The following is a 27,879-nucleotide window of genomic DNA, read 5'->3' as shown; positions in this document are numbered from 1 at the left end:
CCCGCGTGCCCCGCCCCGCGCACAGCCCCGCCCCTTGCCCCACCCGCGCTTCCCCCAGCCAGGCGGGGCGCAGACAGGAGCCAGGGGGGTATTTCCACTTTTATTTGTCCCTCGTGTATTTTGGCATGTCAAGGGCACACAAGGGGAAGCGCTGCTCGTGGCCCGCCTTGCTGCCCGCCTCACGCCCCCGCCCGACAGGGCGGGCAGGAGGAATCCCCCCATTCACAAGCCACACGTACACACAAGCCCCCTCCTCTCCTCCCGGACAGCAAGGTGGCATCATCCCACCAAGCAGCGAAGCACTAGGGCTGTGTGTCACGGGGGTGGGGACAGTGAGGACATTTCCTATAGAAAGAGATATTCCCAACCCCCCGAATCCCCTTCACTCATGTCCACAGGGACTCCAGTCGATTAGTTAGTGAACTTTTGTCTCTGCCTGTGTCTCCACAGAGAGGCTGTGAAGGGACTGGGGAAAGGAGCAGGGAAGAGAAGGACCCTGCTCCCACCCTCACTGCCCCCACCCCTTTCCCCCCCACACCTTCAGCCCACTCTCCCCCCACCACACACAGCAAGAGGATGTTCTAGCTGGGAATCCGCTGATAGAAGTAGATGTAGCCCAGGTCCTTGGGGGGCTTCTCAGAAGCACAGACTTTCTGGTCGTTGTAGATCACCCACCTGCAACAGGCACAAGAGGAGCTCAGGAATGCCATTCCCTGGTTAAGACGCAACTTGATTGCACTCACCTGCTCTCAGCCCCAACCCCCCAAGACCTCTGAAGGAACAGGGGAGGATGGGGATTTAAAGCAGTACCTCAGTTCCCTTACACTGTGGAAATCCTCACCTGCCATCTTTCTTGATGTGACAAACATAATGTCCACACATAGTTGAAGTGCCCATGTGGCTGATGAAGGCAAACAGCTGATATTCTTCAAAGAAGGAGGGAAGAGAAGATTGTCAGAGAAAGAAGAAAGATGTCTTACTCCCTAACACCCTGTGCAAGGCCATCTCTAGAGAAGGATCCCTGAAGGAAGCTCTGCTGGGTAATAATTTAGAACTGTATCCTCATCAAGTGTGACTGTGAATGGTCTTAAGACCAAACATAGAGGGAAATGGGAGATGCTAACTTCCATTTAGCGTTCTCTCTTCCAACTTTTATTTGGGCCATGGGTGATGGATGGGTAAGGCAGGGATTCCACTCCCTATGGCACCCAGCAGCCAAGCACCTCTGGCACAAATTTTGTGCACAGCCTGGAACTGCTTTTTTCAGTAAGAACCAAAAGGGCAAAAAAGCCTCCTAGAACACTGGATAAAAGCAGCACAGCTCTTCCTGTCGTTCTCTTGATGGCACTTCCCCAGCCTCTCTCTTACTGGCTTCCAGGTAATCCTCATCCAGCCTGAAGGGTCTAGACTACTTTGCCATTCCTTCCCTACTTCTCCCTGCTTCTACCTCTACAACCAGACCAGCTCTGCGATAGCTGCTGCTAAAACCTGCAGTACTGCATAGATCAGGAATGACAAAGTCATACTGAGTTTGCACCCCAAAATCCACATTCCTATGGCTTGGAACTCACTTCCAGGCCCATCGCGCACTTTGGGACCCACAGGGACAGATTCAGAGATGGACTCGGCTGCTGAGCGCCCCTCTGAGATATCCATAGCAGCTTCTGCATCGAGGTCATCAATGTGACTAAAGATCCAATCCACAGCACGCTCCAGACTGTTGTTCTGGAAGGAAGAAGAAGACAGTGACCTTCAGAATTCCTGTTCCTGAGAAGATCCTTGCACTCTGATGTCACTCATGCCTCTCACCGTGGCTCTAAGCGCTTTCATTGCCTGATCCCGGGAGAAGCCCATGGAGACAATGGTGGCCACACTGTCTTCTGAAGGAGGGTCTGGGCAGGTAATAGTTGACCCTGGCCCACTGGATCCAGGGAGAACTAACGGGTTAGCAAAGTCTGCAGCAGGAAACACAACACAGCTCTGAGTAATTAGATCTGGCCAAGAGGGTACAGCCCAAGTCCAAACTACTTCAGTTTTCTGCTGTGGTAGCAGGACACAAGCACAAGAGTCTAGAAGCAGTAAGCTTCATCACGGCCTTGGCATCATACCTGGATCATCCATATGTGACATGACCCAGTTCATGGCCGCCTCAACCCCACTATTCCCTGTGTAGTACACGGCTTTGCGGCAGGCATCCATGGGAAAGCCCATTTCCACTAGCTGGATAATCACCGACTCATCCAGCATGGGTGCTGCGGGAAGAAAGAAGTTAGAGCCACCCACTCCCACCCATCCCTGCTGGCTTCATTTTGTCTCGTGTCACACAGCCTCCAAAGCCACCACTTCCTGGCTTTATTTCACACCAAGTTCCATCACTTGGCTTTTCTCAGCCACCATTTTTCTTCAGAAGAGCAGTCTCACAGGCAAAGAACAAAACGATGCAACCCATGAACTCAGGACCACTGGGTCTCCTGTAAGCTCTGAACCCGACCTCCCACTGCGGTTTATAAAAATTAAATACAGCTACCAATTAAATCCTGTATAAATCCCAGCTCTGCCTCCTCTAAATGCACCGGACATGCCACCCCCCCCCCCCATCTTGTACAGAACAGGAATCAACACACCCCCTTGCATAAGAGGCATGCAAGGGAGGCAGCTGGCAATCACTGACAAAAGGACAGGGAAAGTCTGAGCAAGTGGGAAACTGCTAGCATGGGACACAAGGCAAGGAGAGCAAGGAAATGAGTCAGGCATCAGGAAGAGAGGAGGAGAATCACTAACATGTCGGAGAGGAGAAGTGAGGGGAGCAGAAGGAGTCGTCGTCCTCGTTGCCATAGAACCCCAGGCTACCTTTGGGCTCATCTGGTGTCACCAGTGGAGGTGCGATGTCTGGCATTTCTTCTTCTCCTTCCTGCAGCCCCGTTCCCTGCAGTGCAGAGATATCCAGCTCCTCTGGCATTTCAATGGAAACATCTGCAAGATATGGTCTTGCTCAGCCTCCGTGTAGGGGCAGAAACAAAGGACTTGGATGGGAGATCTAGAAGGGTAAGTCCCCGGGGATGCCTGCAGCAACTTTTGGGATAGTTACTTTCCTCCTGGTAGTAATGACCACAATATATCCATATGTGACTCCCAGTACCTATATGCTCTGTATTTCTCATCCTCCTTACCGAGCTTTTTGGGCACCCAGTCCAGACCAAAAGTGAACTTCTTGATCTGGATGACCAGATAATCTGGGAAAGAGGCAAACCGTGTTGTTCTGAAAGAGACACATAATATTTTTAAATACTTTGTCAGCAAAGATTGAGGGTGTCTAGCTGATCCAAGAAATCAGTGAGTAGGGCAGAGCCATGTCCTGAGCAGGTTGGGAGATACACCTGTCTGTGCAGGTCTCCTGTGCTGAGCTTGAAGCTGCTCAAACACAGAACCATTTCTAAGGCAGAAGCCCTGAAAAGATGAGATGGAATGCAAATTTTGGAGATGAGAAAAAAATAGTACATAGTCTCTACTTTTCAATCCTGTATTTTACAAGCCTGGTCATATTTTGTTTAATTAAAAGTCTAGCCCTTAAGGAATGTAGATCTTAAGGAAATAAGATCTTTTACTAGACCAACAGATACACCTGCAGGAACTGACAAGCTTTCAAGCACAAGAGCACTTTTTTGGATATGAAATAGAAGCAGTGAATTTTAAGTTAACTGAATTTGATGAAACATTATTTAGTTATACAATTTCAGAGAGAAAATGTCTGGTATCTATGAAACAGAGGGAAATGTTTGTGAAGGGAGAAGTACCTGTAAGTGAGACAGATACTCATTACCAGGTGATAATTGCAACATGCTGTAGAACCAAATTAAGCAACAGTAAAGCGTTTGAATACAACTCAGTAAAAATTAAAACAAAATGTTATTTTTCAATGTGATGTTTGTTTATAGTAGCTATTGCTTAATAATGGAGTATTTGTTATAAAAGCACTTCCAACTCTTCGAGGACTTTCACTGCAAAAGAACACTCAGTAGCATCACAGCAGAAAGCTGCTTACATTTGTAATCTTGTCACTGCAACTTTGCACTGTTGCATGTGCTACAGGCAGTGAGAAAACTTAAAGCTGTTTTTTAAACCTTGCTACTAGCATTTTAAGTTAGCATTCTTTCAAAGAACTCATGCATCTGTTGCACTTGGTGTTCTGCTCAAATCTTAAGGGTTAAAAACTTGAAGGAATTTTAGAGATGGTGCAAGATCAGTGTCATCACACAGTCAAGTACTGATTACAAAGCAAAATTTTAAATTTACAGTAAAAGCTACTAGTTTTCTGAAATATCACTGTGTTTTTGTAGTCCCTCTGCAACTGAAATCTGATGGCTAGGACTTCACTAGCACTGCTGTTCTGCCTCTGAGGGCAACCACTCCAGCACTGATGGACTGATCCCCTCTCTGCTTCAATCTTCTATGGACCCAGGGTGTGGAGGACTACAAAGCTTTAGTAATGGTTCTTTCCCCAAGCCACAAGAAGTCCCCAGAAATGCAGCTGTGGCCAGTTCATCACAACTTAGCTGACACACACTTACTTAAGAGCCACAGACTTGGCCTGCAAGGCTGTGCTCCAGAAATCATCCACCTGCTCTGGAGCTCCATAGGCCTCTAGGCAGGAGCTGAAAGGCACCTTGGCTCGCACCAGCTCAGGCAGCGGCTGCTTCTCCTCCTCTGCCTGCCTCTTCTTCTCCTCATATTCCAGCAGTTCATCTAGAGAATAAAGCAGAGGAGTCAAGGACCACCTCTAGGTACCTACAAAGCAACTGGTGTAAGCTACTCCTAGAGACAGAGCAGGCCTATAGATACACGCCACTGAGAACGGAGCACAGCTTCCAGAGCATAGTTCTGCTACTGCAGACACTCCTGTTTTGCTGCTGAATCACAGCTCAGTTTGTGCTGTCTGAGGGAAAGGCTCTAGAGGGACATCAGCCCGATCCCACAAAGCAGGAGAAGGATCTCACCTCAGAAGTGGCAAAGAAGTCTCTTTCTCATTTAAAAAGAGTTCTGTAAGAACAGTACAATATACAAACATAGGGTTTGCTACTGTTCTGGTCTTGGCACATTACTGACCTTTGTTGAGTGCAGCATCCATGGGCACAGGCAGCTGCATAATATAGTCCACTCGCTGGGTATATTTCACCTTTTCTGTGGCCAGGCACTTCAGCTTCTCCTCCACCAGAAAACGGAAGACCTCATTAGGGTTCTCCGAGCTGCGGCAATTCCTCTGAACAAGATTAGAAGGACAGATGTAACATCAGAATGGCAGAAAAAATTATCTGCTGTAACAGTGATGTCACACAGCACATGGCTGAAGAGTATTCACTTCTGTACCCAGCCCTCTGGAAAAGACAGCAAAGAGGAAACTAAAGCTGTCTTCTGTACTCCAAGAAGCCATGACACTCCTGCTCCTGAAGAAGAAACTTGACATCTCCAGCTGTGCCACTCCCAAAAAATTTCTCCACGGAATCAGCCCTGAAAACATGGCCAAGCACCTCTACTTCTCCACCCTAGCAGGTGCTAAATGGCCCATCTCCCTGTGTTCTCTCCCTCCCTCTACTCCGATTGCCAGCTCCTCACCTCCACTCATCCCTTGCTGTGGGAAGAAAATCAAGCTGGAATTTTCTATGATATGCCACATAGACTCAGCCATTACCTCCACCATGTTGATGAAGTGCAAAAAGAATTCCTGGGCATCCTGCTGTCGGTTAGTGGAAAATTCTGGGTGCCCCTTTCCGATGAGGGACTTAAACATGCGTGGAACAATGCCATTTTGCATACCCTGCAAATAACAATGTGGAAGAGGAAGGTGATCATAATCTGCCAAGCATGTGTCCTGGCATGTAGCACTCTCTTCTTAGCCATGCTTTTCTTCAGATGACAGACCTTGGAACAAGCCCCAGCCCGTCTTCAGAAAGGGCTCTCCCTCCTTTGCCACATAGCACATACAATACCTTATGCAAAAGGATGCTGTATCCAAGTCTCACCTTCTGATCAGGCTGCTGCTCCCCATCTGCAGAAGCTGGCCTTGAATACTCCCCAGAAAGGAGTCCATGGCCCAGTTTGGCTCTGGAATGACAAAGTCACTGTTAGGATCAATGTTTCTTCAATCTCACATGCTCCAGGAGCCACATCAACCTATCCAGCTTTAACACTGCCACGGGCTGTCAGTCTCACAGATAACAGCTTTCTCTGCTGCACTAGGCCAGATTATCTTATCTTATTGTGGTCTGCTTTCTGGCCCCTGGAAACATCATTGACTTCAAAGTTACCAGGGCTTTAGGGTGCCAATCTCAACCACTGCTTGCACATTGAGTGGAATATGAAGGAACAGCTGGTGTTGAGCTACACTGCAGCTGCACAACAGCCAAGCTAAGCTGCAGCCTGACAAGGAGAACGGAGCAGTGTCTGACTGTGCAGGAGACAACAGGGCACACAGAAATTGTCTGAGCCAGGAATAGCACTGGTGTGAGCAGACTGATCACGTTTTCCCACAGGAAGATTGATTGCGTGAGACACTTAATGGACAACAGCACGTGTTCAGCAATTTCCTCCTATGCCTAGACCCTCCTGCTATTCCATTTCACTCCAGTCCTTCTCCATCATTATTGCCATTTGTCTGGAACCAAACCTGACTAACTCCTCCTGTTGCCCAGGCAATAATCATTCTGGCTGTCTCACCTTAATCCTCTCTCAGTGAACACCTCACTCCAGGCTGCCCAGATTTAGAATCCTCCTGTACCACTGAACTTCTTGTCCACAAATGCCACCTTCCCTTCCTCTATTCCAAACTTCCATATGCTTGTTAGAGAGTAGCTGTAGCACAGACTTGACGTACTTAAAATGCAACCCCTTCCCAAATCTTGTATTCCTCCTTCTGCATATTCTCCTGCACAGTATCTCTTGATGAAAGCCTCTTTAAGCATACATAAGATATCCACTGAGAATAAAGCTGCCTAAACCTGTGTATCCCCTTGCTCTTTGCCATCTCTCTCCACTGCAGACAGCAAGCCCCTTTTAACTGTTCTGCAGACGGAAGCTGCCTCCCAGAAATACCCCCAGTGTTTAAAAGGCATAACACACATAATACATTTCAGAGCCTCTCATGCACACGGGATCCACTCTGCCCTCTCCATCTAGACCATTCAGCTGAAGTTCCTTGGCTTAGATCCTTATTGATCACTGAGGATCAATTTTCCTTGCCTGTCTCTGGTGACAGGCAAGGAAAGAGAGGTGAGGCTTGAGGAAGAACTCTGGAGCAAAGCACCACAGAGGGGATGCATCCAGGCAGCCTCAGCTTTCCTTCTCTCACCAAAATTCTACGTACACTTGTGTGCTGAAATCCTGTGTGGGGTCAGAAGGTGCACTTTGGAATATCTTCTCCAGCTTGTCCACATACCTGCAGAGCAAAATGGAGCAATCTAAGGGATATGCAGCTTCATCTGGTAAAAATGCAGTTCTGAACATGATTACTACAATAGAAGCTCCCAGCTCTAGGAGACCTTTGTACTGATCCCAGCCTAATGGAAAGGAGTGATTAAGCTCACTTACTTTCTCTGGAAGTCTGGGATACTGAACAGCACCTGCATCACAGAATTGAGGTAGCAACTGTTGCCCAGGTTACGGATACCAGTGTACCCAGGCCCATAGAGGGGCTTGAGTTGAACGCCAGATTCCTGGATGAGCTCCCACTCCCCAATACGTTGGTTCATGTCTATTTCCAGTTCTGTCATTGTCTTGTCTGTCTGCAGAGGGAAAGAACAGGAAAATCCTCAAAGAAGACTCAAGGAAACATCAGAGGTGTGAAAAGTGCAATAGTGTAGAGAAAGAGAAGCAAATCCATTTTGGTTTATTCTATAAATAGAGGAGGAAGAAACAAGAGTTGTTTCCATATATATGAATACCTGGGACAGAAAGAGGAGGGAAAAGAAATATGGGAGAAATCTGAACCATTCCCTATAAAGAGGCATGGAAACCACACACTAACAAAAGAAGCTTAGCACCTGGGAGCCTCCCTGCCCACAGTACTGACATATAACCCCAGGGAAATAAACCTGAGGGGCACGAAAGAAGGGCAAAAAACACAATCAAAGAAGAGAGGCAGATGAGACAACTCTATGTGACAAACAACCCCAGGGTGTCTTGACCAGGACTGGCTCTGCATAGCCACAGAAAGCTGGAATCCAGCTAAGACACCTCAGAGCTGCTTCTCTCTCCCTCTGGGCCTATGGAGGACACCACTTTCTCCTCACCTTCTGCATCTTGAGCATGTCAATCCCAAAGTGTGCCAGGTGTTCTGCCAGGTTGGGATCCAACACCATGTCATCCTCATCGTAGGAGTAGACATCTATGCAGGAAAACAGAAAAAAGAAAAACTTATGTTTCTCCTGTGATCTTCAATTCACAGCTGCATGAAGAAAGCGCTCAGAACTGGGAGTTTTGACAAACTGAGCCATTGGGGTTTCTGCCCTTTCTCAGCAGAATAACATAACAGAGTATTGAGATTCTTCCCAAACACGTGACAACTTTGTCACCCATCAGGGTACAGAGGTACACTTATGCCAGGAGTAAGGAAAGTGGGTTATTGTACTATATACTCTCCACTCAGGATTTGGACACACGATTCTTTATGAATACACCCCCAACACAGAAAATCAGATGGCAACCTGGATAACTATTCTAAAAGCTCCCAATTACAAGGGAGAGGCAGAGGAAGGCAAGGTTATTTTGTCAGCTCATTCTTGCCTCACACAAGAAGCAGGTGGCAAAGTTCAATGAGACGGCACTGCAGGTCACAAGATGGCCAACGCCACCCTGATACCTGCAAGAGATCTGCATCAGCCTGAGTGGTGCCTGGCATCCCTAACCCTGGGAGGATCCCCCTTCTCACCAGCCCCATCAGGAGTGATTGTTCCCAGTTTCACAGCCAGTGGGTAGCCGGTTTCTCGGTAGTGCTCGACTGCGTGGTTGTTGCCACCACTGCCATCGAAGTAGCGCCGACCACAGAGGATGGCTCCGTCAGTCATGTTCAGCCACAGGTTCTCCTTCATGTCACACTTGCTGCACTTCCAGCCACTATTGACGAGGAACAGGGAAAAAGAGATCAGAGGGAAAATCTCTGGGTTCTACCTCCCAAGCCCTTGTCATTGGTGCCCACTGCAATTTCCACAGTATAAGTGATCTCACTCCTCTTTTAGTACAGAACACTGAGAATCCTGATATACCTTAGTGTGCCACCTCCCCTGCTTCTACTGTGACAAGGCACACTCGGAGACTCACAAAAGAGGTCTCATCTGCTGCTGCAGCCCAGCACAGGAGAAAGGCCTGGGACACAGAGTGACACAGCAAGTTCCAGTACTATGCTCACCACGGTGGGATGCGGACATCGTTCTGAAGCTGGTGCAGGGAAAAAGCATGTTTGGAAACACGTCGAACCTCCCCATCCCAAGCCTGCACCTCCTGCTTCCGTGAGGCTGAATCTGCTGTCAGGATGGCCTCAATCGCACTGGCAATCTGGAATTAGGACATCAGGAGAAAACATGAAGGGCTGGCCTACCACAGTAAGGGCACAAGAAGCTTCCAGTGCCACAACACTCCACATTTAGCCAAGTCGGGTGAGACTTTTGGGAGCCTCAGTCACACGCAAGCCAGGACTGCCTAAGTGCAGAGCAATCCTGATGACCGCCAGCTGAGACTTCACAGCAGCTCTGCAGGATCCCTCTTACAGGGCAGTTTCCTTCACTGCAATGGTACATTTCCTCATCAACAGTAAACAAAACCCTCCACCCAAACATACCCTGTCTTTGACCATGTCTGGTAGTCCCTCTAGCCCATCACGTGGAATATCCAAATGGTCTGGCAAAATTACTATTTTTACATCTTCGTCATATTCAAACTTTTCTTCTGTGATGTCAAATCCACCTTCTACACCTACAAGAAGAAAAAACATTGTGGTAACAGGTGAAACCAGAGAGCTTGAAAAGCTTCTTTCCCCACAGCTTACATGAAATAAGGTACCATGACTAAGACAAAGATCTAAATCAGTGAACCATAATCTTTCTACCGCTTCTGGATCCCAGAGCTTCTGCTGCTGGTGTGGATTTCACAGGAAAAATTATAAGCATAATGAGAATAGGTTTATTTTTCTCAGTTTTTTTAATAGATGCTTAAAAACAATCTCCAGACTCTGGCTACAACCAGGAAGTAAACCAAACCTCCCCTAGAGGGGCATTGGCCAGAACAGAGCCAAGATAAAGCACTGGTATTCATCCTTAACCAGAATACTCAAGACAACGAATGGAGATGTGCATGAAGAGATGACCTTGCAAGCCAGGGCAAAGGTCAGGTCTACCAGCATCTTTAAGAAGCCTGCCTTTCTTTCTTGCCCTTTCCAGAAAGGATAGTCTAGAGTCCCGTACTCAAGCAAGAAGAACGAGGAGCTCCTTTGGAACCAGAATATCCAGAATTGCAGAAAAAGTCTGAGCAAAGGTATAGTGATAGTAGTTTCTATGCCCACCTAGTTGTGCTTCCCAGAAGTTGTGCCAGAAACCGGAGATCCATGTCACAGTATAGGCTATACTGTGACAGATCCATACATATGAGATTATTTGCCAGTTGTAAAGAGTCATCGTGGATGCTCACCAAAACATCTGCAGTTTCTGCAGATTCCCTCACCTACAGTTGTTGGATTATGTACTCAGAGGAAAAGCTTGGCCTTCTCTGTTCTGTGGATATTCACATCCTACGTCCCAAAAGGAAACAGGCAGAAGACACATGGCTTATCAACAGCCTAAACCCCCTGTGTTTTTAACCTGAGTATCCTTTATTTTCAGAAAAATTGCATGCTGTGACTACAATAATCTCTGAAACAAGTATCTGAACATCTGCAGCTGCAACAAATCGCTGAAGAGAATAAAAGCTTTTGCTTCTCAGTACCTCTGCCTCGAGAATCCTGTGAGCAACACAGTTCTGATAACCACGACTGTATTTCCTTAAAACATTCTTGTCAAAAATATCCAGTCCATGATATCTCCTGCAACTCCCTCCTTAGATACCTACCATTTTTACACTATGCACAAAACTGCTATGTATGAACACAATGATTTTAGAAAACAGTCACCAGCATCGTGCAAAAACATACCTGGATAATCCTATTCTGTGCCTCTTCAGCACAGCCCAGAAATTTCCTGTCACTGCTTCACAGAGTAAAGCAATACACAATCCCCCAGGGCATTACACAATTCCTGAACCCTAAACAAACTAAACCAGACTGGTGAGGTCCCCTCAGTTAGGTGAACCTTCTGAGGCTCCAATGAGGAAGAGGGTCAATAGCCACCAGCTTGCCCTGAGGTACATTGCCTCCCTTTCCATGATGGTAGGTAAGCACTATACACCAGAAAAGTCCCTCAACCAACATGCAGGCATAGGAGGCAAGCACTGTCATTGTGAGGGGAAGGTGAGGTACAGAGAGATTGAGGGCTACAATTTTTCACAAATCTTTCTAGCACTTTAGAAAAATCTTCTGTGTCAGGGATATCTAAACCACCACAGTTCAGCTAAAACAAAGATAGAAAGAAAGCTTCTCCTGAACTTGAGACCATTGTCTTACAGGGCTAATACTTTCTTTTATTCTTTCCTGCTCCATTCACACCACTAAGCTGTTATCACAGGCACATATTTGCCGACCAACAGACAACTTGTTGCAAGACCTTTGTAGAATTCAGGACGCAGAAATAACTCATAATACAGACCAGGCCTCATCTCTCCCAAAGCAGTATAATCATATATATACATAAAGGCATTGGCTATCTGAAGAAACAGAGACTCCAGCCTTAGTTTTTCCAGAAGTGATCTTGGGGGCTCTACTCAGCTCACCAGCAAAACAGGGAACAGCTGACAGTCTTAATAGTGGTGTTTGTGTTCTGGCAGCAGACGAATAACCAGGGAAAAAGCGATCCAAAATCAAGACGTTCACAGTCCAGATTCTCGATTTCCCTCTAGTGGTCAGCTTCCAGAAAGCCAAGAACCTGTTACTGCTACAAATGTTCCTGTCCCTTCCTTTATGTGTCTCCTTAATGGCTCAGAAATTACCAGCTGAGACTGCTCCAAATAAGCAGCATCTCCACTGATTGCCATGATAGCCCTCTCAGGTGGTGAAAGACAGTAATGGAATAGCAGCCTTGTTCTTCTAAAAAAGAAAGATTTAAAGTATATTTTATGTTTTAATGCTCATATGTATTTCCTCCAGTACCAGCCTTATACGACCTAATGAGACAAAGATGTTAATGCATCATTTCCCATTAATTTCTTCCCCATCGATATCAATAATACTAGTTCAGTATCAGAGGAGTTAAAAAAATAGTTTATCTGCCAGAAGCTTCAAACTCACTTTTCTCAGACATATACTTTCTCAAACTTACTTCAGCCTCATGCTGGGCACATTGTGTCTAAACAACAGTCCCGGTCTGGTGATCCCCACACCAAGCTGAGCCAGGCATGCGGGGTCATGGCAGAGGATAAAAAACATATTTATCCACGGAAAACAAGATGCAACTTTGGACACAGAACACAACTACCACCTTAATGACTGTTCTACAGGAACTGCTCACCCAAGACATTCTGGAAAACATGAATGTGGCCAGGGATACTAGCCAAGAAGAGTAAAGCAAAAAAGATAAACCAGGCAGCTCCAGAGGACTGGCTGAACACAAGGAGTCCAGTAGGTAGGTGTTTCCTTACCAATAGCCAAGCGAGTTGGTTTCTTCCTCGGGGGGTCCCCAGCACTGGAGTTGGCGTCTTCTTCCTTCTGTGGCATTGAAAAGAAATAGGGAAATAAGAGTTAAGGGGATAGGCACGCTGTGGCAAGCCTTAGGGATTGAAATCAAACTACTCTGAAAACAGAAGGAAACCAGGCAGAAATAACATGGGCAATCCATACAGCAACTCAGCATAAGCAGAACTGAAGCATGGGTGTCCCTCAATTCACCAGGAAAAACAACAGTTGTATCTCAGGAGAGAGAACTCTGTATCTTACAGAATACACAGACACAGCCCGCCCTTCAATTTCAGAACAAGTTGGAGCGTATGTATTTTTATTTTTTACCGGTTTACGTGTTCTTTTGAGGTGCAGGTAGACCCGCTGGCCTGTTTTCTGATAGTGCTTTTCCACATACTGCTTCCCAAAGCCCAGGAACGTGTTCATGCAGATATACAAGCCGCCATCTGACTCCTGCAAAGAAGGAAAGAGGGACAAAACTGAAGGGAGGAATCCCCATTCCAGCTGCTAGGATAGGCATGGCAGACTAGTCATTATTCATTAGGTCACGGCAATAGCTCATTCCTACATAGCAACCACAAATAGCTAGTAAGAAATAGGATGGCAAGCCCCAGCCTGGCTGTCTCAGAAGAACAGGTACTCCTGTCATGATGATGTATTTAAAAAACTATTTGCGTGTTCATTTATGGCAGGATGCTACCAAATCAGGAAAGCCTGAGTTTCCACAGGAGTTTATCTTGTAAAAGGCCCTTAACATGCACAGTTTGCAAGTTCAGAGCATGATGCATTCATTACTAGCAAAACTGTGGCACCCTGTCCAAACGCATGACTCCCAGTGCCACAGGGAATGCTGCCAAGCTACGGTGTGAGAGAAAGGTTAACAGACCACTGTTTACTTTTGCTGTTGTGTTCAAAAGCCTGTGAGCAGCTTGGAAATGGACACAGAATATGCCCCCACCATCCCACCAGCAGCTGGACACCACCACACTCACTCAGCAGATATACTTTCCAAACTGAAGGGGCAGGGGACCCAGATGCAGAGGTTGTAAAGGAGGGAAACTATTAAGAAGCTTTCAAAAGCTGCTAGGACTGAGACAGAGTGGGCAGTGCACGGCCAGGCATCACTGTGGAGCTCGGGGAGGGAAAGAGGGCCAGGACGCCATGTGCCACTTCCTCGAAGGACCCGTATCTTCCAGCTGCAGCCCATTTCTGCTGGGCTGGGGCTTAGCCCGGACGGGCGTCCACAAAGAAGCTCAAGGGGGACCTCATCCTCCTGCTGCCTTCGCCTCCCCAGGTCCACTTAGGCCGAGCGGAGGTAGCGCAGGAAGCGCAGGGATGCCAGCGGAATGGAGACGGCTGGAGAAGGGACCACTGCCATCTTAATGACACAGCACGGCCTCGCCCCCCGCCTGCCGGGCCACGCCGCGCGGCGAGGCCGGGGAGGTGGCTCAGACCCGGGCAGGGCGGGACCCCCGACCCGCCCCCCGCCGCCGAGGGCGGGCCCGGGACGCGCCCGACCCCCGCCGGACTACAAGTCCTGGCGAGCCCCAGCACGGAGGGTTCGGGCCGGGGACACTCCCTCTCCAGGGGCTGCTGGCGGGCCGGGCCGCCGCTGATCGGGACTAGCGCCCTGCCCACGCCCGCCCCGACCCCAGAACTACAGTCCCCAGCGCACCGCGGGCGGGCGGGGCGTGCCGCGGGGCACGCCGGGCGCAGTAGTCCGCGAGGGCCCTGCACACCGCCAGGGAGCGGCCATCGCGGCCACCGGGGAACCACAAATCCCGTGAGGCCCCGCGCGGGCGGCGCCCCGGCTGGCGGCGGGGTGGGAGCCGCCCGCGGCGGGAGCAGCCCAGGCGGGCGAGCGGGCTGGCGGCGGGGCGCGCTTACCGGCGTGTCGAAGGAGAAGGCGCACTCGTCCTTGTGGACGCGGTCGCCGGCCTTGGGCACCCGGATGGACGGCAACACCGACAGCAGCGCCTCGCTCAGCTCCGCCATGACAGCGGCTCTCCGCGGCACCGCCCACAGCCCCGCCCCGCCCAATCGAAGCCCAGCGCGGTCAGGCGGGTCCCAGCCAATCGGCAGCGGGGCTGGAGGCTGGACTGGCCGTGCCGACGCGCCGTCTCGCCCAATCGTAATCGCCTTCCGCCCATCCCGGGAGGCGGTGCCGGGCTTCTCGTCCAATAACGACGTAGAGAGGGGCGAGGAGGCGGGTCTGTCCCCGAAGATTGACAGCGGGGCGAGGCGGGACGTGACGGGCAGGGACTGCGGAGCTGACGGGCTGGCGGGGCGGGGAGGTGGGCGTGGCGCGGTGAGCCCCGCCCCCGCACAGGGACCAATGGGCCGTGGCACCGCCCGGCACGCGGGAGATTCGAACGGTGTGTCCGGCGGGGCAAGGGCGCAGTGCGGCCATGGGGGCTTCCGGAAGCGCCCCCGCCACTCCGGCCGTGCCCCGCAACAAGCACCTAGCGCACGTCAGCGATCCTCGCTCCCCTACCGCCGGCATCCTACGCACCCCCATCGAGGTAGGCGCCCTCCCGCCTCCGCTGCTTCCCCTCGCGTGGCTCGGGCCCGCCGCCCCCATGGCTGCCCTCTCCGCAGGTGGTGAGCTCCCCGGCGGACAGCCCACAGCCCAGCTCCGCCGAGCTGCCGGCGGGCACTGACCAGGAACGGGACCCACGGTCGCCCACGCCCGGCATCTCCCGCACGCCCATGAGAGCCGTGTCGAGTGGTGAGTGAGGCCGCCGTGGGTGGGCGGGTTGAGGGGCTGCCTGACTCGGAGGCTCACCCCGTCCACCTCCGTCCCCTGCAGACAGCGTGGACCGCCTGGTGAAGCAGCTCAGCGAGGCCTTCGGGGCTGAAGCCGCGGCCCCGGAGCCGGCGCCTCCGGGAGCGGCTGGCCCCGCCGAGGAGCCGGCCCGGCGGAGCTCCCCGCCCGCGGGCGGAGAGGTGGAGAGGCCGGTCTCTCCCAGCACGGCCCGGCCCGGCCGCCCTGCCGGGCACGGCTTCTCCTCGGGTAAGTGCTCGGTGTGAGGTGACAGGGCTCCGTGTGCCTGGAGCGCTGCCCAGGATGGCTGCGAGCAAGTCGGGGCTCTGAGCACCATTGGTTCGGGGCCTTCTCCAGGCTTGCTCCCGACAGAGCCTGTCCCTGCCTCGCAGTTGGGCTGTGTCCCACCGCCTGGAGCCTCTGCAGCCGGGGCACCACTCTGGGAACTGTTGTGTTTTCGAACCGATTTCTGTCCAGATTTGAGAAATTGTTTTCAACTTTTCAAAATCAAGAGGTATATGACAACTCTTCCCCTCTCTGAGATGGGTTTGTTACTGTGGAGACCTGTCCAGAGGGACCTTCTAGTTTCTCCTTGGGAAGAGCTATGGAGCAAGGGTGGGCAGCACACCTCTGTGCTATGGCTGAGCAGTGCTGAGAGACTTTGATAGAGACTGTGCTTCAGAAAGCTCTGTGCTGAGCACTGCTCCCCGGAGGAGCAGCTGAGAACTGGGACTGTTCAACCTGGAGAGGAAAATGCTCCGGGGGTATCTTATTAATAGATAAAAATACCTTAAGGAAGGGAGAGCCTGGCTCTTCTCGGTGGTGCCTAATGATGGGACCAGAGGCAAAGGGGAGAGAATAGTACACTGGAAACTCCTGAACATCAGGAAAGATTTGGTTTTTTTTCACTGCGAGGGTGACCAAGCACTAGAGCATTTGCTCAGAGAGGTTGCAGAATCTCTATCTTTTGAGATATTCAGGAGACACCTGGACATTGTCCTGGACAATGGGCTCTAGGTGGCCATGCTGGAGTAGGTCCTCTGGAGTTCACTTCCAACATTAACCTTTCTGTGATCCCTTTGCCTCAAAGCCCTTGGGTAAGTCTTTGATAAAGGCCAGGAGGCATTTAAATTCCAGGACCTTTGAGCCTTGTGATGCACTGGTATATTTTCTTTTGTCAACTAGTGAGCAAGCCTATAAGACACAAGCCCAACAACAAATTCATGGTGACATCTGGAGGAACTGGCCGCTCTCCCCTCAGCATTCTACAAGATGATAATTCTCCCAGTGCTCCTGCCCCTCGCCAGGTAAAGCTTAATGGGTCATATTGAGGGAGGGAGATTGAGCTGAAAAAAAAGTGCCAAATCCTTCAATTTCTGTATCTTGTAGGGTCCCCATTTAGAACTGTGGCCTCCTAGGCCTGTAAAGACTAGTAATTTCACAGATGTTTTTCTGTGGGTCAGTCTTGACACTAAATGCCTCTGAGTCTTGTTCAATGTCTGTCTTGGCCTGACTCTGAAATTGCCCATTTCAGTGCATTATTTCTCTTTAGACTGTAGAAAAAAGTCACTCTTGTACCTTGTCACAAGAGAGTCCAAGCTGAATGGTCTGAAAATAGGCTACATATTCTGCTGAGAATTAACTAACCTTCAATTAACTTGTGTTTTACACTATATGTTTGGGTTTTTTATTTCTCTAGGGCAAGAGGCACATGTTGGGAGAGAACCTTGGGGAGAAGAAGGAAATGGATCTGAGCAGGAGCCTTAAATCTGGGAACTGTGCTTGGAGTGACTTGAACAAAGAGAACCAACAGTGCCCTTTTGTGGAGAACTAGGCACTTCTTTTTCAGGATCTTGCTATAATTTGCTCCTATGTTTCGAGAATTTTCTAGTGGGGAGAAATAGTACAACAGACTGAAACCTCAAAGCAGTGGTCACATCTCTCACTTATCCCTACTGTGGAAAGATCTCTCCCTCTTCTTCTTAGCTTGTCATATCTTATGTCCAGCACAGACTTCGTCTCTTTTATTGTATATCATCTGTATTGATTTTTTCCATTGAGTTTTTATCTCTAGTAAATAAATTTGTGTTCAACCTTTGCTGACTGTATGTCCTGATATTGTGCTTGCCCAGCACAATATTTTCTTTGGGATAAGGGTTCAGGAACAAACAGTTCAGCCTTCCATTAGCATTAAAACTGCCTTGTCCCCTGCCTGGAGCCTGCTGAAGGATATGGCCTTGAATCTACGTAAAACAGCATGAGCAGGGAAGATGCAGCTCCCTGCAGGAAACTGATCTATATCCAGTGTCACTTCTGGACTTGTACAGCTCCTACACTGATCTGAAACAGTTATGCAAGGGTCTGTCATGAGAGTGAGATCCAAAATAACATATGAGATAGTATTGTCCATTATATTGACCTTTTGTTGATAAGTTACTAATCCTTGATCTCCAGCTCTCCCTAGCAGAGCCTTGGGATCCCCAGGATCTTGCTCTGAGCCAACGAGTGGAATAGGGGCTGAATAAAATGGCCGTGTCCTGTAATTGAGCTAAAATATCCAAGTTTTGAAAGGATGGACTTTCAGCTCACTATCCCAACTTCAGCCTCTTCTCAATGAAAACATGTGAGGAACACCCTCCCCTGGGGATTGTGAGCTAAAGCAAGTTCTATGGATGAGGTGTTGACTGGTTGAGACCAGTAGGCAATATTCACAGGAAAGGAGTTATGTTTGCAGTAGCTCATTGCAATGCTGGAAAGAACACAGCCTGCAGTGCTTCTGTGAGCTTTCTTTATTTGCCTGGGCTATGAAGATCTAAACAGACTTGAAAACATGGGCTGATGGCTACTGGTTAAATAGGGTTACCATACAATGCAGGAGTGAGGCAAAGAGGGAAGGAACAGCAAGAAGCAGACAATAAATATAATATTCCCTGATATTCTGGCAGGTCTTAAGGGCTACCTTTCTGCCATTTATGCATGGATAAGACTTGAACTAAGAAAAGAACAAATATATTCCCTGCTATTCTGGCAGGTCTGAAGGCTGCCTTTCCCCCCTTTATGCATTGATAGGACTTGAGCTAAGTGCTCCCCATTGAAATGAGCCAAATTTACACTAGCTTTATGTTTGAGGTGGTGCCATAGAAATCTCAAACCCAGTGTGTCTCTGGGGCTGTCTGCATGGATACAGGACAGCTGCACAGAGAAGTTAGGTAGAGGTAAAGCAGGGACAGAGCTTAGTCTGGGGTGAGTGTTGCACAAGGGGTCCTCTGAAGGAGGAGGATGGGTATCAGTACGGGTAGAAGTGTTTGAAGGAATGTGCAGGGTGTCTGAATTGTACTGCAAAGTCCTGAGATGTAAAGAACTGGTCTTCAAGCCTGCACAAGGCTAGAAACTGCTGGAGCTGCTTAGAGGTGGAGAGAAGGGCCAGTGCATGTGCTCCTGCTCCCCAGCTCTCCCTGCTTCTCCTCCCTGATCTCTTTTCCCTTTCACTCTGGGAGACTCCTACAAGTGACCTGTGTCTAGAGACAAGTGGGAGTGGTAGGTAGGCGTTTCTGTTGTGCTCATCTGATGATGCTGTTTTGCATGGGCTCGGGCTGTGGGCCGTGCTTCCGCTGCTCTTCCCCTCTCTGCCGGCGTCCTCAGTTCCAAATCTTGAGGAAACTGTCCCAGGAGCCAGTGGCAACAGCCATGCCATCCGCCGTCACCCCCAGGCAGCTCACTCTGTTGTCGTGGCCAGAAAGGATTCCTGTGGCGGGAATGAAGAGCAGTCAGGGAGTGAAGGGGGCTGTGAGAGGTGACAAGGTGACCCTGCTGAGGACACGCATGGCAGGCTGTGCCCAGGCACCGTGTATGGCCCTGTCTGTCCCTGCACAACCTCTTACAGTCACTGTGCGGCAAATAGGAACAAACCTGCCAAAAAACTTTTGTGCATGGCAGACAACCACCACCCACAGGCCTGGCCAAGGGGTTCTAGGGAATGTATGGCCGGCTGAATCCTGATACAACTGCTTTCACCCTGGAGTGATGGTAAGACTAAGATAGGATGGGGTCCTTGGTAAGGCTGAGAAACAGCAAAGCTATTGCTGGGCTGTGTTTCATGACTTTTCAGAGGGCAGGGGTCACATCTGAAAGAAAAGTGCTGTGTGTTCTCTGTATGAGCATCACAGATGTGTTGGAAGCCCAGGTCCACACTTGGCTTGGTGCCTGACCACCCAGTGGCACTGTGAGTACCTGGAACTGCCAAACGGCAAACTAAGAGAAAGTAGGATATTGTATTGGTGGCTGTGAGCAGTTTTAGCTAAGAGGAACCTTCTTGTCCCCCTTGAAACAACGTTGTTTAAAGACTTGACTTCCTTAATATTATAAACAATTGCTTTTCTACGCCAGTGAGAGTTGTCCTAGTTCTGGTGTGCTCCCTAAGTGCGAGGCAGCTTTGCTGGGTTTCAGTCAGTATAGGATGTCTTCTGTTTAGAAAAAATACGTGTCTTATTATCCCCAAGGTAGGGACAGGAGTCCTTGCAGGAAGTGAAAGAAGGACCTCAAGGAGCAACTCACCCACACGCTCTGCTTTCAGGGAGTCCCAGATGTTGCAGTTGAAGTCATCATAGCCAGCAAACACAAGCCGCCCGCTGCGGGAGAGAGCGATGGAGGTGATTCCACAGATGATGGTCTCGTGGGAGTACATGATGAGCTCCTGGTCCGCCCGCAGGTCGAAGAGGCGGCAGGTGGCATCGTCGGAGCCGGTGCAGATGGCTTCGCCGTTGGGGAAGAACTGGGGAGGGAGGGCACATACCATCTTTTAATGAGGTTTTCCTCAGATCCTGATGGAATTCCTCAACTCACCCCCCTGCTAACCACCAGGAAGCCATGGAGGCAGGAAAACCTGGTGGCGCCAGACACTGGATCATAAAATTTGAGTCTGCTGAAGGGGCAGACTGATACTTCTCATAAGGCCAAATCAACCCCTTCCACTCCATGAAAACAAATGGCCTAAGGGGCTAGAGCTGTTGCAAGATATCTCAGGGCGTGAGAAAGGATTATTTTAACTCCAGCTGTTAGTTAGGTTGGGCCTTGAGAAGTGTCCACCCATTATCCCTGGCTACCAGAGCCTTCCTCTGTCTAATCCTCATACCCCAGCCTTCTCATACAGGCTTGTTTTCTGTGGTCTTGCTCTGAGGAGTAAATAAAACACTCCTCAGGAGCAGGTACGGCAGAAAACCATGTGGCTGGCAAGATATCCATGGGGCAACTGAGAAAGGTTTTACTAATTGAAGTCAGTGGAGGGTGTTTTGAGCAGCAGATTGCAGAAAGCTGGCAGGTTCATTTGGTTGGCTACAAGGATTAGTCTGGCATGTTTCTTGTCCTGCCACTTCTGACGGAGCTTCCTCCCAAATGTCTGAGCTGCCTCCCATGAAAATTTAATCTTCAGAAGATCTCCCTGTGATCCCAAGTCTCTTTTGTCTGGAGCTGAGGTATTCCTGCTGCCTCGCTTGTGTCTTCCACCAGGGCTGCTGGACCATGCCTGAGCCACAGTTCCCAACAGCTGTTGTGAGCAGAGCTGAACCAGCACCTGTGTCAGGGTGCTCAGCTCTATAGACCATGGTGTGCTGCCTGCCCAAGACTTGGATGCTTTGGTGCCTGGGGAGAACCCCCCTCCAAACTTCAGTGAACTTGGGCACTCTCTGCTTCAGGCTGGATCATGGGGCCAAGGTCTAAGACTCTTGTTATCCTTATGACAGTGACAGCTTCTTTCCACCTTGTCCCAAGGCTGTTTTGGAGCTGTTCCGCCCCCCATTTTCCTCGCTAGCACTGTGCAGACAGCATACGTACAGAGATGGCGTTGATGTCGGACTCGTGCCCTGAGAAGGTCTGGCGGCAGGAGCCCTCTCGCACGTCCCACAGTTTGGCAGTAGCATCACAAGCCCCAGAGATGAAGAGTTTGAAGTCAGGGGAGACGGCCAAGCTCATGCAGTCTCCAGTGTGACCAATGAACACAGTCTTCTGCTGCCCCGTCTCAATGTCCCAGAGTGCGCTGCAGGAAAAGAGAGGAGAGAATGTTTCAGGGCCAGGCCAGGCAGGGCACACCTACAGCCGGGCTGAAGAGCTGTCCCGCTCACAAACAAAAGGAGGGAAGGTGTGGCTACAGCATGGGAAATGGGTGACAGCATCCCTGGAGTCAGCTGTATACAACAGGATGTATCGTCACAGCTGTTGTTGGCAATACCTTTGCCAAAACAGAGCTAGACTAAGGCTGGGGGTGTGTGAGGTTTGGCATATTCCCATAAGTGTAACAGCTGAAGGGAATACTGAGACACAGTTAGAGGGACACAAACTGCAAAAAACAACAAACAGCTGAAAAAGGTCTTCTATGTCCACGCTTGAAAGATGCAAAGCTCTTGTTCAGTGGGATCCCACACCACAGCCAGGCAAACAAACGCTGTGTAACCCCAATCTCTGACTGAAACGCCTCTTGTCCTTGGTCAAGAGGTTTTTCCAAAGCAGGTATTGGGATGGGATGGGGTGAATAAAGACTCAGGACTGTTCAGAGTCACAGCACAGCCAGCCCTGAGAACCAGGAACCAAAGGATGCAGGTAGTGCCTCTGCAGTGCCCCTTGCACAGAGGGCAAGGCTTGAGAAGTGGAGAAGGCATGCGTGCTCCACATAAAATTAAAACACTTTCTGTCCTGGTATAAATGATACTGTTCATTGTGAGAACTGTTGACGTGGTCCCTACTGCTTGACCTGGCCACAGCTGAGAAAAGAAGCAACTGTTCTGCCAAGGGAGGAAGAATGGATGGGGCTTCCTAAGATGCTCCATGTGGCCTTGTGGAGCAATTCCTCTTAGATAGTGGAGTGCTGAAGAGCAGAAGGACTGTACCTGTTGCTGTGCTAAGAGCAGATGTCATGTCACTAGGATGCAGGAGAGAGCACTCACCATGTAGTATCTCCAGAGCTAGTCACAATATTGTTGTCATCAAGAAATCGGCAGCAGGAGAGGTATCCTGAGAAGTGGGAACAAGCAAATATGAGAAAAGGGGCAGGGACAGAAGGGTGAAGTTTGGAAGCAGAGGGCACCCAGTTGCAGTCCGGCAGTGCACACACCTGTATGGGCTGAGAGCTCCCTGCTCACTTTGACGCTGCCTTCACGAGACTTGAGGCTGTAGATGGAGCACATGTTGTCAAGGCCTCCACAGGCCACAAAATTGCCAGAGGGGGCATAGGCACAGGTCATGACCCAGGAGGAACGCAAGGGGATGGCATGAACCTGGGGGGGACCAGAAACCATGTCAAGACTCTTGGCAGCAGACAGAACAGGTCAAGAACAGCAGCTACAAGGGGACCCACTCCAGCATCCCGGTTTGTAGCCACCCAACTCCTACCTTGTTAGTTGTGTATGTGTCCCACACAATCAGTTTCCCATCTTGTGAGGCACTGACCATAAGTCTGTGAGAAAGGAACAAGATCATGTTAGCAGCTTTCTTCCCATCAGAGCCTTCCTGCCCGTCACACCTGTGTGCTGGCCTGTACCCAGCAGATCAGCAGCAGTGGTCTCACTTGGAGTCCGTGGACCAGTGCAAGGCGTAGATCTTGGCCAGGTGTCCCCGCAGGGTCCTTCGGGTCCGCATCTGGATGCGTCCAACAACCTCCACTCCAGACACAATCTAAAGAAAGAGTGGCAGGAGAGAAAGAATTTCTCTTGGACTACCAGGAGCTTTACTGCTTTCCACATCTCTGCCTCCTAATTCCTTCCTGACTGGACAAAAGCCCCCTCAGAGTGGTGCTAGCTTGCCCAGGCAGCCTCGTCCCTTACCTGAGCAAGCGTTGTGTCTGCACAGGCTTTCCGGGCATCCTGGAGAAGAGACAAGAGCAGATGAGACAGATTAAAAACATGTGGGGAAGGCAATGACAAGTGAAATTAGTGGTCGTAGTCTGAGGGCTACTGGAAGTAGGAACTGTGGCTTTGCTGCGTTTAGATTGTGGCCAGCACAGGGGGATCTTTGTCTGTGATTAGGGCACCAGTTAAATGTCAGGAAGGTGAGACAAAATTCGCTCAGCATCCTGTTTGCTGTGCTACACCCTTTCCACAGACCCTCCCACCTGACAGAGCATCAGCTGTTTCACAGACAGAGAAGATCCTGGGGATTCACTACACTCTTGGGACCTCTGTCTCCTCTTCTCTCCCTTCCCCTACTGCTCTTCCCCCACCATGGTGTGAAGATCTCCATTAGCATTTAAAGGGCTGTGGAGAACTGCAAAGGGCTCCAAGTAGTAGATAGAGAAAGCCCAACTCCAGCCTGTGGCTGAGGAGGAAAGTTTGGGCATACAGTGGAGGGGAGACACGCTCTCAGCAGTTTCATGACTGTTGCCAGCATTACCGCAATCTGCTTCTTCAGCTGCTCAGCCTCCTGCTTCATCTGTTCCATTTCCCCCATCTTTCTGATCTAGGGGTGGCTCCTCCACGTGGGGCAGTCTGGATTCTAGGGAGACAAATCAAAGGATAGAGGTGTGAGTTAGATAGGACATTAAGGTGACTGCTCAGTTATGGAAATGTAGGTATCTCCAGTAAAGGATTGGTGACCATTTCTTGGCCAAATACTCAGCCACAGCTGTATCTGGCCACAGCCTTTAGCATTTGGGAAGACTCTGCTGGTCAAAGGTCCATTTTGTCTTGGCACCTGCTTACACATACACGTGCAGAACCTAAAGAACTCCAGGGCCTCTTGCTGAGGTTCTAGTCGCACTTGTCCACTCATTTTTAACCTCTCCATTCCAAGCCCTGGGTCCTCTTCATCAGCTTGTACCTGTTCATGCCCAAGCTTTCTGTCTCAGCTCCAGGAGGAAGAAACTTGATGGGGAGAGCCCATTGCTTATTTCCTACTGTTTGTCCTAAGCAAAGCCTCACCAGGCAGGACCCACCAACTCTCTGATTCCTGAGGAAATCTATGGGGCTATTGAGGTGTTCTCTCAGGGTTCCCTTCCAGTTTCACATCAAAACCAAAAACCAAACCAAACCAACCAACCAAAAAAAACCTCCAAAGCAAAACAAAATAAATTTTAAAAAAAGGTGGATGCCTACAGAAAGATCTAAGAATAACATAAGCCGATGGGGGTACATCTCCAGTTTGCCCAGCCCCAGCTTTTCACTGACGTCCAAAGCTAGAGCAGCATTACTATATGCAAGTCCCTGACGGACTTTCTTCTGTGCATTTGTCCACACCATCTTTGTGCCCATGCCAAGTTTAGCCTCCTCAGTACCCCATGGTGATGACTTCCACAGCTGGGTGGCAGACTCTGCAAAGAAGTTTCTGCTTCTATCACTTCCTGGTGGCACTAGTTCCACTTGACAGTAGCTATATTTTGAGTTGGAAGAATCAGCAAATATCTGGTCTCTATTCACCTCTGCATCACTTGGTATGTTATATGTATTTGTCATACCCATCTCTTTTCTAGACAGCAGAGCAAACTTAGTTATTCCTCCCATGTAAGCTGTTACGTCCTATGATCTCTGTTGTTCTGTGAGCTTTTTTTCAGTTGTTTACAGAACAGACATGATATGTTTCTGCAGGGAGAGCAGGGAACGAGAACTGAAATCCATATTTAAGACGCAGGTGCACTGTATCGTTATACAACATCTCTGTTTTGCTCTCTCTTTCTTGTTATGTGCACTTAAATCTTCACCAGTGATTCTAGCATCTCCCACTTTTGTAGACAAATGTGATCTTTAATTGCTCCAACATTTCACCCAGATAGATGTGGGCGTCCAGATGTGCTCCAGGTGTAGCCCAAGAAATGTTCCAGCAGTATTTGCAGAATTTCTCCCAGTCCCTATGGGTCACATCACTTCCATCCCTGTTGCCTGAAGGCCTCATTTCCTCTGGTCAGAGAGACTTTGTGTCCTTCCATGCCAGACTTGGTCTCTTTCTGTGGGCAAGCACGTCCAGACAGCTCCCACGTCCCACCTTTGCTGCTTGATAGAGTACTTCGAGTTTCTTGTAAGAATTCCTTCTCTTGAATGTCTCCACGGCTTTCCTTTGATTCCTCAGGCACAGTGAGTTTTTGCTTGTTCAATGACTCCTGAGACATGGCTTTGAGTGGAGGAAAGAGAACGAGATACAGATTTCCCTTAGCTCCTGGGAGGCTATCCCAGCAAGAAGATATTTCAGGATATACTTTGCAGAGAGAGACTTGTACCTGCTGCCTGCAAGGCTGGATAGAGCCACAACACTGCTGACTCTTCCCTACTCTCTGTCCTTGCACTGGATGGGGCTGCCAGCTTCAGCAAATGGTGATGGAGCAGGAGGGCAGTCCTGGGTAGCACTGTCAGGGCCCAGAAGAATGTGCCACAGCCATGGCCTGGGGCTGCCAGCCTCAGCCTCCTTCAGCTACATTGAAGGATAGGAATAGATCAGCACCTAAGCTGGGCCTATCCCACTGGTTTTTCTTCTCTCATTCCAACAGAGCAGCGATGAGGAGGCTCCTCCCAGAAAGGATGCACAGCTGCACCTCACTGAGTGACCCTGCCCATGAAAGCCCATCTTCATGCACTTGCCCTCCTTTGGGAAAGGGCTGACATTCCACTCCATCTCCCAGCTGACTGAGTGGGGAGATGCTGGGGAAAGCCTTGCAGCTTTCAGTCAGAGGCTGCACATCCTCCTTCCCCTGTGGTGTTTGCCCCTCAGTACAGTCAGGCTGCAAGGCTCCATCCTGCTCCAGTCAGCCTACAGCACACCAAGTGGCACACCTGAACTTCCAGCCAACCTGTGCAGCCAGCCCAACCATTGTGGCCCACACTTTGCCCTTTTCCAGTGTTCCATAGGACTGATCCATCAATCCCAAGCATTGGATTGCCTTTTCCTGCTAGGTAACCTCCTCCTTCTGACTCTCTCCTTCCAGCCTTCTTTACTTGGTTCCCAAGTTCTTCAGGCTACTATTTCATACACCTTTGGCTATCTGAGATCATTGTCCATCCACCTGGCCTAATTTTTCTTTCTAGACTTCTGTTTTTGCCCACCCAGGCCTGCACAGAGATGGGAACTTTGTTCTCCCTTCCTTCCAATTTCTGCTCCCGGTGAAGTTGGCTGTACACGTCCTCCTCGTTATCTGTCCGATCTCAGTCTTCCTTTCATTGCTTCTGGTTTTTTACCTTTTTTACCACTCTCATCCCTTCTGTGGTTGTTTCTCAAGTCTGGAACTAGCAAGGGAATGCCAGTTCACTGCTCTGTAAAGCTGCACAACCAGATGAGGGGCTTTTGGAACTGTAGGCAGATCAAACAGCAGAGGCAAGATGTCGAGGACGGATAAAAAGGGCTAAATATAGAGAAGGTGCAGCTCAGGACTGTGTCCAAACCTTTAAATCCCTCTGAGGGAACACTCTAAATGAAGTTGGGAATTGTTCTCTGCCTCAGAAGGACAAGGAGCCATAGATGAGTGATAATAATAGCTCCATCTTTGCCTGTCGCCTCCATCTGTCACGTCCCAGTGCAATTTGTGGAAAGTGAGTTACCTGATGCCCAGCGTACTGCAGCTGCTTCCCAGGAGGACCAGGGCAGGTGTGCAAAACAGCAGCTCATAATGGTCATGTAAATTTAGGGCAGGAAATGGGAGGAACAAAATGGGGGAAGAACAAAGGAAGGGGAAATGGAGTTTGGCCAGGGCATATTCCTGCCTTGACGAGCAGGACCTTAAGGATACACATTTCTTGTGGATCTAAGGATCAGCTCACAGTTGCTCATGGTGGTTGCCCAGGCTAGTTTTAACGGGAAAGGCTTCTAAGTGGTGCACACTTGGTGCTTTCTGGAAGTAAGGGCTCTTTCAGGTGAATGCTAAGCAGTAGAGGAAACCAAGTCCTTAGGTACCTTTGAAAGAAACAATACACCACTCTCAGCACAGCTTCTGACAGGAGGACCTTGGCACCAGCACTGTTCTGGAGTTTTATCTCCTGCAAGCACCACCAAGGAGCAAGCACAGCACAGCCAAACGGAGCCTGGGCTTGGTTGGTTCATGCCAGCCCTGTTCTGAGCTCTGCCTTAGCTGTGCTCATCCAGTTCACAGCTCGTGGCTTTTGAAAACACATTTCACTTCTGCTCTCTAACACGACAGTTCTTTCCCCTCCTGCAATTTTCTAAAGAATTTCTTGCTGCAGCACTCCTCTCTGCGGGCAACCAAGCCCATCCTGAGTCCTTTGGTGTCTGCTCATAGCAGATCAAATGCCTCTGCTGTGGTGCAAGGCGGAGGGAGATCCGGAATCATCCATCTTTGCCTTTTGCTGCCATAGCCTGACATTTCAGAGCAGTGGCCGTATCCCTTGCA

General features: G+C 49.7%; 3 protein-coding genes across 4 annotated transcripts; 1 reads left to right on the top strand and 2 right to left on the bottom strand.

Moving 5' to 3' along the window:
• Nucleotides 1–86: 86 nt before the first annotated feature.
• On the bottom strand, nucleotides 87–14,849 carry USP5 (ubiquitin specific peptidase 5). Of its 2 annotated transcripts, none has more exons than XM_014884235.2 (20): nucleotides 14,693–14,849; nucleotides 13,133–13,258; nucleotides 12,769–12,835; nucleotides 9,827–9,960; nucleotides 9,398–9,543; nucleotides 8,921–9,105; nucleotides 8,283–8,377; nucleotides 7,582–7,775; nucleotides 7,358–7,429; nucleotides 6,018–6,099; nucleotides 5,687–5,812; nucleotides 5,104–5,257; nucleotides 4,569–4,743; nucleotides 3,171–3,259; nucleotides 2,782–2,973; nucleotides 2,109–2,252; nucleotides 1,810–1,955; nucleotides 1,572–1,725; nucleotides 842–926; nucleotides 87–675 (listed from the first exon to the last, which is right to left on the bottom strand). In XM_014884235.2, the coding sequence occupies exons 1-20, from the start codon at nucleotides 14,798–14,800 to the stop codon at nucleotides 582–584; spliced, it is 2,568 nt and encodes an 855-aa protein (XP_014739721.1). In that variant the 5' UTR covers nucleotides 14,801–14,849; the 3' UTR covers nucleotides 87–581. The 2 variants fall into 2 exon arrangements, with proteins under 2 accessions (XP_014739721.1, XP_014739722.1); XM_014884236.2 differs by having other exon boundaries at nucleotides 2,851–2,973.
• A 308-nt stretch (nucleotides 14,850–15,157) lies between these two features.
• CDCA3 (cell division cycle associated 3) lies at nucleotides 15,158–17,667 on the top strand. The gene is made up of 5 exons (XM_088160656.1): nucleotides 15,158–15,327; nucleotides 15,404–15,533; nucleotides 15,615–15,818; nucleotides 16,755–16,876; nucleotides 17,269–17,667. The coding sequence occupies exons 1-5, from the start codon at nucleotides 15,214–15,216 to the stop codon at nucleotides 17,401–17,403; spliced, it is 705 nt and encodes a 234-aa protein (XP_088016782.1). The 5' UTR covers nucleotides 15,158–15,213; the 3' UTR covers nucleotides 17,404–17,667.
• A 1,399-nt stretch (nucleotides 17,668–19,066) lies between these two features.
• Nucleotides 19,067–24,039, bottom strand: GNB3 (G protein subunit beta 3). Its single transcript, XM_014884237.2, has 9 exons — nucleotides 23,946–24,039; nucleotides 23,381–23,419; nucleotides 23,125–23,231; nucleotides 22,950–23,013; nucleotides 22,672–22,834; nucleotides 22,505–22,571; nucleotides 21,399–21,600; nucleotides 20,124–20,340; nucleotides 19,067–19,314 (listed from the first exon to the last, which is right to left on the bottom strand). The coding sequence occupies exons 1-9, from the start codon at nucleotides 24,000–24,002 to the stop codon at nucleotides 19,208–19,210; spliced, it is 1,023 nt and encodes a 340-aa protein (XP_014739723.1). The 5' UTR covers nucleotides 24,003–24,039; the 3' UTR covers nucleotides 19,067–19,207.
• Between the last annotated feature and the right edge of the window lie 3,840 nt (nucleotides 24,040–27,879).

This window comes from Sturnus vulgaris, chromosome 2, assembly GCF_052056855.1.
Source record: "Sturnus vulgaris isolate bStuVul1 chromosome 2, bStuVul1.hap1, whole genome shotgun sequence".
Classification (NCBI taxonomy): domain Eukaryota; kingdom Metazoa; phylum Chordata; class Aves; order Passeriformes; family Sturnidae; genus Sturnus; species Sturnus vulgaris.
This window is presented reverse-complemented; position numbering and strand designations above follow the sequence as displayed.